The sequence below is a fragment of the Myotis lucifugus genome, unplaced genomic scaffold, assembly GCF_000147115.1.
Source record: "Myotis lucifugus unplaced genomic scaffold, Myoluc2.0 scaffold_103, whole genome shotgun sequence".
Classification (NCBI taxonomy): Eukaryota; Metazoa; Chordata; class Mammalia; order Chiroptera; family Vespertilionidae; genus Myotis; species Myotis lucifugus.
In genome coordinates, this window is record NW_005871151.1 from 2,440,669 (window position 1) to 2,450,774 (window position 10,106).

At 52.3% G+C, this 10,106-nt stretch overlaps 1 protein-coding gene across 2 annotated transcripts in view; it reads right to left on the reverse strand.

Annotated features, from left to right (window-relative positions):
* Positions 1 to 10,106, reverse strand: part of BTBD11 (BTB domain containing 11) — a 66,818-nt gene that overhangs the window by 11,848 nt on the left and 44,864 nt on the right. For both annotated transcript variants that reach the window (XM_014459154.2, XM_023757239.1), the window contains exons 11-13: positions 7,327 to 7,429; positions 4,608 to 4,689; positions 447 to 515 (exon numbers count right to left, since the gene is read on the reverse strand). In XM_014459154.2, coding sequence (XP_014314640.1) covers positions 447 to 515; positions 4,608 to 4,689; positions 7,327 to 7,429 — 254 coding nt within the window. The remainder of the gene's footprint in view (positions 1 to 446; positions 516 to 4,607; positions 4,690 to 7,326; positions 7,430 to 10,106) is intronic.

Here is a 10,106-nt window from a genome sequence, read left to right on the forward strand (position 1 = left end):
GAGTCAGGGGCCGTCAAACCTCAGTGAAGCCAGGAGAGCTTCTGTAACCGGCTCCCAGCTTCTGCTCAGGGCCAGAGCTGGGATTTGAAGGCTGTTTTTAGATGATATAATTCTCTTACAAATGACCAGGGACAAGTCACCAAGGATAGTTCCTGATGAGGACTTCGAGCCCCAGCTGTGCTCGGAGACGCAGCCTCTTGGGTAAATTTCCTTTGCGCCTCCCCCCCCCCACCCCCCCCCCGCAAGCCAGTTAAAACTGGGGTTCAGTGAAGGGGGTCTGCTAGTGCACCAAGCACCCCACCCTTCCACGAGGAGTCAGACAGGACCCCCAAACCTGCATCCAAACGAAAACCCAACACGAGTGCTCCCAGGCCTGCTGACGTGTGCCGTGACCTGAGTTCACAGAGGTGCCCTCCATCCCCCCAGCGCCACTGCGGATGCCTTACCTCCATTATCTCGTTGTTTTTAATGAGCAGTGACTCCGGGCCACCATAGTAGAGGTACTGCATGACCAGCTGGAAAAAAGGACACAGCGTGCGAGGCGTCAGCCACACAGACACAGTCATCTTAAAGCTGCACTGAAATCAATTCATTCTCCAGAACGTTAATAAAGGCCAAACCAACAATAACAACCCCGAGGGCTGTTGACAAAGCACTTCATCCTTTACTTGGGCCGGAAATGCTGCTCCTCCGTGGAGATCCCTGGCAAATGGCATTGAAACGGGGCTGCCCCAGGCCCCTTCAGACGCTGCCAGCACAAGCCTTTTCTGCAAGGGGGTGAAACGCACAGTCCTTAGGCCGCAGGGCCTGGCTGCGGAGTTGTTTTTCTTGGCAGCTGTCGACCTGCATGAAGCCGGGATGCAAACGGCGCACAGCCTCACGGAGGCCCCGCGTCCAGGTGCAGCCTCAGCTGCGTCTGGCTCCGGCCCGAGTGTGATGTTAAGCGGTCGTGGAGAGAGGAAACGCAAGGCAGCCTCATTTACTAAACTCCTTCGGTCAGCATGGAAGTGTGGTGAACAGGCCCCTGGGAGCCTCCTCCTGGGTTGGATTCAGCCCTACTTGGCCTATTTCAAGCCACAAATGAGGCTTTTCTTCTTTTAAGGGGAAGGCGGGGCGCAGGCAAAAGCCCTGGAGGGGTGGGGGGCCTGCTCCCTGCCCCTCACAGGAGCTTGAGGCTCCTGTGGCCAGCAAGCCTTTCTCATCAGAAGTAATTACAGGCCTCCATTGCTCTGGGCCAGGGGTGGGCAAACTTTTTGACTCGAGGGCCACAATGGGTTCTTAAACTGGACCAGAGGGCCCGGATCATTACATAAAAGGGTATGGTCTTTTTTTTTTTTTTAGTTTTATTCATTTCAAACGGGCTGGATCCGGCCGCTGGCCGTAGTTTGCCCACGGCTGCTCTGGGCTGTGCTTTGCCCTGGATGGTCTCCTATTCCTCGAATCTATTGAATTTGTTGAGTGCCTATTGCAAGACAGGTTCTTATTTTAGGAACCTCCCCAGTTAGTCCCAGGCCTAACGGTGTAAGTGCCCTCTTCACGGCACCCAGAGAGCTGGGGAAATGTGCATGTTCCAGCATCTAGCTCCTGCTCCAGACTCTAACGGGCCTCGGCTTCTCTCCTCAGGCCTGGGTGGCTTTTAGGGAAGGCCCAGGTCGCCACCGCAGGGAGGCAGTGAAGAGAACAGGTCCTGGGGTCAGCCAGGCCTGGGTCTGAACCTCAGCTCGGCTGTGATGAGCCGTGGGCGCTGGGGCACATCCTGCCTGTAAGGAGAGCCCAAGGAGATGATGGATGGCAGTGGTTCTCAGGGTGGCCCCTGGACCAGTAGCGTCGGCATCACCTGGGTTCTGGTAAGACATGCACATTCTTGGGCTGCAGCCCAGGCTGACAGAATCGGGGATTCTGGAGGCGGGGCCCGGGAATCTGCATTGTTTTCTGTGTTTTCACAAGCCCCCTCTGTCCTGTGGGTATTTTGAAGCTAAGGTGTAGCTAAGGTGTGAGAACCACCATAACTGAGAGTGCTGGGGTAATGGGAGGAGGACGGAGGCTCCCCAATGCTCGGCTCAGAGTCTGATCGAAATGGTCTGACTCACGGCCTGCTTATTGGTCGCTGTCAAAGCTCCCAGGTGACTCTAACATGCAGCCCCGGTGAGAATCACCGGCTTGGAGCCTTACACAGAGGCTCAAGGATACCAGTGCTCCCACTTGGGAAGTGTACTCCAGAGCCAGACCTGCTGGTTCAAATCCTGGCTCTGTCACTAACTAGCACTGAGACTAGGGGGCGCATCATTTAAGCTCTCTGGGCCTCTGTTGTTTTATCTCCAAAACCGGCCAGAATCATCCAGATAACCACGTGCAAGCAGAGGCCGGTGCCTCATTCACAGTTGGAGCCCCATTAAGGTTTCTTCACCGCCCTCCCGACCCCTGACCCTAAAGCCAAGCAGTGGTTTCATGGAAACGTTTAACCCCAACAGCTGCCGCCATTCCGGAAGGGGCTGTGGCCACTTTGCTCCTAGTAGGAAATGTGGTGAGGGGTGGGGGTGAGGGGCTGGGAAAAGGGGAAACAGGCACTGGGATGAGTGTGGGGGGGGGGTGCCAACTCCCAGTCCCATCCTGGGGCTCCAGCCTCCTCTCTGCTACCCCCACCCCAGGCGGACGGCTCACCCGGGCTGGCTTGGCACCCCTTTCATCCGCTCCCCAATGCTTAGTGCAGCGGTTCTCAACCTGTGAGTCGAGACCCCTTTGGCGGTCGAACGACCCTTTCACAGGGGTCACCTAAGACCATCCTGCATATCAGATATTTACATTATGATTCATAACAGTAGCAACATTACAGTTATGAAGTAGCAACAAAAATAATTTTATGGTTGGGTCACAACATGAGGAACTGTATTTAAAGGGCCAGAAGGTTGAGAACCACTGGCTTAGTGCCAAGTAGCCCATTCAACAGGGACTTAGGCTTAACAGGGAGGTGGTGTATCAGTTATGCCGTAGAAAATAACCCGCTTAATGAGGCTGAGGGTGTCTTGCCTATGGCTATTTGGAGAGAATTCTTTATTTTGAAGTTTCAACATAACAAGAAAAGTGCACCTCTAACGGTGGAAATGCAGACTCTGGGGCTAGTGCGAGGGCACGGTCTGCCTGGCAGCCCTCTGAACAGCAGGCTCTGGGGCACCAGGTGGAGGGAGGAACCAGCATCTGGCCTGTCTTCTCCCCACGTGGCTCACACCAGGTGGGCCCAGGGTGTCCTTTCCATCTCTGCTATCCCTGAAGACCCAGCCAATGACAACCCCTTTCCCTCAAACGTACCCCACGACCTCCCACTTCTGTGTCTCTGTTTATGTTTCTGCTGTTTCTGGAAACCGAGGTTCAGAAAGCTTGGGTGATCTGTCCCAGGTCCCAGGAGAGACACTGCTTTTAAACAGGGGGAGGAGTCGGTTTAGAGAGAGGGATGTAGCATGTGAATCCCGGAACGTAGCTCTGCCTTCCAAGTCCAGAGGAGAACCCGGCTCCGTGACCCTGGTCCCCGCCGGCCCGGCCTCCTGCTCGTCTCTGAGATGTCCCTTCAACGGTCTTACACTGAGAGTCTCCCGAGGCTGGCCCAAGTCTTACCCACCTGCTTACTCTTTCCAGGACTGTCCTTCTGGAGGAAAGCAAGGTCCAGTTCAGACTCTGCCAAGCACCATCCCAGCACCCCCACGTTGGCCTGCTAACCCTGGCTGGCGGGAGGACAGCACGAGGGGCCCTGCTCTCCCCTGCAGGCCTGCCCTGGGAGGTGTAAGCAGCCCACCAGGCTCCAGGCCCCGGAGGAGACTCAAAGCTCTAGGAATAGGGCTGCAAAGCCGATCCAGGGTGAATTTCTATGAGCTGCAAGCAGGCCCTTGTGGGGCACGACGTATGAATGGAGCATGAAGGAGGGTGGGAAAGGGAGAAGGCACCCCCTCAGAGATGCCACGTGAACCACAACCCGCCGTTCACGGTACGGACGTCCCCCAAAAGGGAGAGAGACAAGGTAATGCCACCTGACCTTCGACGAAGGCACCTTCCTTTGCTGCTTACATGAGGCTCCTGGTAGGTTCAGATCAGGGTGACAATGACCTTGGATTCCCTGCAGCCCACTGGCTCCTGGTCGCACTGGGCTCAACCAGTTCTGGGACTTTATCTGCCCACTGTTCCCCTTTCTTAAGCCCTAAGCCTTCCTTCCTATGGCTCCCCAACTTTTCAGCCCTCAATCTTTCAGCTAACACCTCACCCAGGACGCCTTCCTCAATTCCCCTGGTCTGAGTTGTCACAGCACATCGGCTCACTCCTCTCTCTCAGCCCCCCTCATGTAATACTATAATGAAGTAATTACTCAGAGTTACCCGCTCTGGACTGGGAGTCCCCAGGAGAGGACTGTCTTTTACCCTGTGCCCTGGGTCCCAGCACAGTGTCAGGCACATAGTAGGTGCTCAATTAACAGTGTAGGGATGAATGGATGGCAAGTGGGAAGGGCAGTGTGAGGAGAGGGACAGAGTGCAGGAGACGGATGGTTTGCTGCAGTAGCTAATCCACAGGCCAAGGACTGGAGGGAACCACCCGTGCCCTGGGCCCACCCAGCAGGGGCTCACCTGAAAGATGGGGTACTTCACATAGCCGATCTCTATGCAGCTGCTGTCATTTGTTGGCTTGCTGGAGAGCAGCGCTTTGAACCTGAACAAGATCACAAAGAGAGAAAAAGACTCACAAGCACACCCACAGCTGGCAAGAAACTCGGCTCTTTTATCTCCCTGTCTCTGACATACAGCAAGGACGTCGCCACAGATTTCTTAGTTTAACCCTCCCCTCCCTGTAGGAGATCGTAATCCAATCTGAAGTTAAACCTCAACTTAAAAGAACAGTGTTGCTCTAGCTCAGTGGTCGGCAAACTCATTAGTCAACAGAGCCAAATATCAACAGTACAACGATTGAAATTTCTTTTGAGAGCCAAAATTTTTAAACTTAAACTATATAGGTAGGTACATTGTTACTAACTTAATTAGGGTACTCCTAAGGCTTAGGAAGAGCCACACTCAAGGGGCCAAAGAGCCGCATGTGGCTTGTGAGCCGAAGTTTGCCAACCACTGCTCTAGCTGGTTTGGCTCAGTGGATAGAGCGTTGGCTTGTGGACTGAAGGGTCCCAGGTTCAATTCTGGTCAAAGGCACATGCCCGGGTTGCGGGCTCAATCCCCAGTAAGGGGAGTGCAGGAGGCAGCCAATCAATGATTCTCTCTCATCATTGATGTTTCTCTCTCTCTCACTCTCCCTTCTCAGTAAAAATATATTAAAGAAAAAGAAAAGAACAGCGTCATTTCTCAAGCAGGTGATTAGAAAAGAGCAAATGCCTTTGAAAACCCCATCTGTCCTGCAGGGCCCGTCACAAAGGCTGCCTCCTCCAGGGAGCCTTCCTTGGATCCTTTGCTGCTCATGGAGTTTTCCAATCCCGCCTTCCCCCTCCCAAGCAACCGCTGCTCCAGGCCGGCTGGGACCTGTGGCCTTTCTGCTTCTGCTGCATCCTCGGAGCCCGTGCCTGTCCGATGCATCGTGGGTACTGAATCAACATCTGTTGACTCCCTAGGGCTCCCCATGGCTGACCTTCTGCCTGAGGTTTTAGGTGCACTTTCCTGCCGTCCACTAAACTACATGCTCCTTGAGGGTAGAGAACCTGCCACTGGAACACACTGATAATCTACTTAGGAATAAGCTCCGTGTTTCTTTTTTTAAAATTAAACATTTAATCTTGATATAATTATAGATTTATAGAAGACATGCAAAGATAGTTCCTGCTTATCCGTCATCCAGTCCCCCCTGCTGTTAACATCCTACACAGCCATGGTCTCTTTGTCCAAACCAAGAAACAAACATCGTCACAATATTGATCTGTTTTTTCAATAGTATCATAACTGAGAGCTATGCCAGAGACGGCATGTTTTTCTTGTGGTAGAAAAGCAGACACGTGGGGTTTGCATTTTGTTTGGGGGGCACCGTGGGTGCCAGGTTGCTCTCAGGATCCAGGGAATGCTGGTAGGTCAGACGCATTCCTTAGCAAGAGTCCTGGAAGTAGATTCTTACCCTGGGGCCTGCCTCTTCCTCATTTCAGCATCACTCTCTCCCTGGCCCAGCCTCACTCATCCTGGTCAGGTCCTTGGACCATGCGGTTCCACATGGTCAACCTTCTCATCTCAAACTGAAAGGAGGAAGGGCAGTGGCGGAGCTGGCTGAGGGTGCCAGACTGTTGTCCCCTCCACAGTCAGGGAAGAGGAAGGCTCACAGGACCCGTGTATTTTGGTGGCTTATGCCAAAGTTCCCTGACATGTGGAGGGCAGGCCTTTCCAGGCGGCTGTGTGTGAGGTTGTGCATGGCACGAGGCACCTGGCGGAGGGAGTGCAAACCTAATCCATGCTCCTCCCACGCGCTGCTCGGGAAGCTCTCCCTACACCTGCCCTGTCTGCCTGGAGTCACAGGCGCCGAGTCACACAAAGGCGGTGCTGTTTATGCCGATGGCTGCCCACTATTCTTTTTTTTTATTGTAAGAAAAAAACACAGAACATGTCATTTACCATCTTAACCATTTTCAAGTGTACGGTAATGTTGATGTTGAGTATATTCCCATTGTTGCACAGCCAATCCTAGAACTCACCAGGTGCTCATTAAACACTAACTCCCCACTCCCCCTCCCAGCCCCTGGCAACCACAGTTCTTTCTGTCTCTAAGGATTCGCCTCCTCTAGGACCACATATAAATGGAATCAAACAGCATTTGTCTTTTGTGACTGGCTTATTTCACTTTGCATAAGGTCCCCAAGGTTCATCCGTGTTGTAGCCCGTGTCCGAATTGCCTCCCTTTTCAAGGCTGAATAACACGTGTGTACACCACACTGAGCTTATCCATTTGTCCACTGATGGACACCTGGGCTGCTTCTACCTGCTGGCTATTGTGAATAATGTTGCTATGATACAATGCACAAATGCCCTGCACTCTTTTTTTGTTAATCCTCACCGAGGATATTTTTCCATCGATTTTTTAGAGAGTGGAAGGGAGGAGGAGAGACAAAGAGAGAAACATGGACGTGAGAGAAACCCATCGATTGGTGGCCTCTCAGACGCACCCTGACACAATCCTTCAGTCTGCAGGCCGATGCCTGATCCACTGAACCAGACCGGCGAGGGCTGCTCTGTGCTCTTGAATCCTTGATTAGGAGAAGATAATCTGCCAGTCTGGTGGAGGTACCCCCAGAATTGAACTTCAGAGCACAGTAAAAGCCACAGCCACACTCGTAATTCACCTGCTCTCCAAGCGGACGGTACCTACCTCGGAGAGGCTGTAAATAACAGCACTCTGTGAGCATAAAACGGTCTTCCTTCCACCAGGAAGGTGACATCAGACATTTCTTTATTGTTGAGGAAATGAGGGTCTGGAAGAGGAAAGGGAAAAAAGGCAGCTTTAGCGGAGAGAAGGGTGAAGCTTGGATTCCAGGGGATGAAATACTCATTGGTGAGGCAGGGACCACACAGGAGCAGAATCGATCAAAGGAACACTCACTTCACTGAAATCCAGTTTTTCATAGGAAATCGTCATAGCTTATTCGTGATTCGAAGTGGCACTTCCCCACAGAAGACTGACCCACAGCCCGAGTTCAGGTGGCTCCCAGGTGTGAAAGGTAAACACACGCCACCTGGCCTCGAAGACTGTCACCTGCCTTGGTTTCTCTCCTCTTCCCTAGCTCAGTGTCCTCCCTGCTGGTGGAAGTGGGTGAGAAAAGCTGCCCCCTTGCCACCGTGTTCCAGGGTTTTTGAAGTCCAGGCTCTTCTTTCCCTGGGTCAGTGACAAATGAGCCAGTCCCCTGCCTCATCTCCAATCCTATCCTATATAACAAAAGGCTAATATGCAAATCGACCGAACAGCAGAATGACTGGTCGTGATGATATGCACTGACCACCAGGGGGCAGACGCTCAATGCAGGAGCTGCCCCTTGATGGCCAGTGAGCTCCCATACGGGGAGTGCCGCTCAGACAGAAGTTGGGCTCACGGCTGGCGAGCACAGAGGGGGTGGCGGGAGCCTCTCCTGCCTCTGCGGCAGTACTAAGGATGTCTGACTGACGGCTTAGGCCTGCTCCCGCCGTCAGTTGGACATTCCCCAACGGCTCCTGAACTGCAAGAGGGTGCAGGCCAGGCTGAAGGACCCTCCTGAGTGCACGAATTTTGTGCGCCAGGCCTCTAGTAAGAACAGAAGATAGAACCAGTACTTATGGGGCAGTCATGATGTGCCAGGTGCTGTGCAAGCTGGTCTATCACATGTCAGTTCATTCATTCCTGGGGGGTAGGTGTGCATTTGAGGAAACTGAGGCACAGAAAGTTACAGTGACTTGCTCAAGCTGGTGACAGGTGGGGAAACTGCCTGGTGCAGCCTCATCACCACCTTGTATCCGCTTTTTGCCTCTCCCTCCGGCCTGCACACTTTGGGGAGGGGGGTGGGAGCGCGGAACCTTGCCTGTCCTTTCCATGTCCTTTCCTCTGTCTCTAGCACAGGAAGGTGGTAGAGTATAGTTAGAATGTGGGCTCTCAAGTCAGAAATCTCAGTGACCATGGGCAAGTTATTGAACCACTTCGTGCCTCAGTTTCTACTCCTGTAAAATGGGAATAGTAATACCCATTATATCCCGACATCCTAGAGTCATAGTGAGCATTACATGAACTAATTCAATGAAGCATAAATTAATGGCTGACACATACTGCCCCTCAGGGTTAGCAGAACATATAGATGCTCAATTGACACTTTTTGAATGAATGAAAGCATGCTCTGGCCATTGCTTTAGAGCAGTGGTTCTCAACCTTCCTAATGCCGCAACCCTTTAATACAGTTCCTCATGTTGTGGTGACCCCAATTTCATTGTTTCAAATTGAACGTAATTAAAACATAGCGATTAATCACAAAAACAATATGGAATTATATATGTGTTTTCCGATGGTCTTAGGCAACCCCTGTGAAAGGGTTGTGACCCAGAGATTGAGAACTGCTGCTTCAGAGTCATGTTGTCGGAGCTTGTCAAGGACATCGGGCCCCTGCTTAGCCTGGGGACCTGCTTGTTGTTGACGGGCCCTTCCCCAGGGGTTAAAGGTTTGTCCTGAAACGAAACCCAGTTGCTCCCTGGGTTTAGGCTGCTCTGAAGCATTGAAGGAGGGAACCAACCTCCTGGGTCCCTAGGACTGACCCCCAGCTATTGGGCCCACCCTGTCTGACTGCACCTTGAACCCCTGGCCTGGCCCCATTTTTGCCCAGACCTTGGACCCAGAACTGGCCTTCCTGGCTGATTCTCCTTACTCAGCCCTCAGCCCCTATGCTGCCCCAGATGGTGGTCCCTCCCTTATAGTCTCTGCCATCTCTTCCCATTAAGAAATCTTAATTTAAAACATATCAGAAAAGCATAAAAAAAGTCAAAATCACTTGTGATCCCACTATCTTCCAACATTTTTATTGCCCCCTTCCCCCGCCCCAAACTTCTAAAACTATCCAGGTAAAGGCAGTTAGGCTATAGAGGAAGGCCTCAGAGTGGACAGTCACTCACTTCTCCACTTGCTTTAAAGACTGTTAGCAGTTTGGAGTGACTTTCTCCCTCTTCTCAGCAACCTGCCTCCCTCTGCTCACTCTCTCTCACTCCCACTGTGCACCTCCAACCACCACCCTAGCCTGCTTCCCAAATTGCTAATATCTCCTCCCTTTAGCTCCTTTTACCATTCTCTCCCAGAATTCAATGAGATGGCAGGACAATGTATCACAAAAATCAGGCATGTGCTCGGCCACTGGTCATAGTCCCTGCCACTCCCTACTGTCTTACACTGAGCCCATTTCACTCATTTATATAACCTGCCTGGCCTAGAGAGATGCCGGTCACTGATAAGTCTCATCTGTCTTTTAAAGTAGGTCCTTAAGGAACCAGTACTTGACAACCTTTAGTTATCCTAGCTTGGAATTCTGTACTGAAGACGCAAAACACTACATGTTCCTATTCCATTTATTGATAACTAGAGGCCCGGTGCACGAAAATTCATGCACTCAGGGGTGGGGGGGGGTCCCTCAGCTGGCTTGCGCC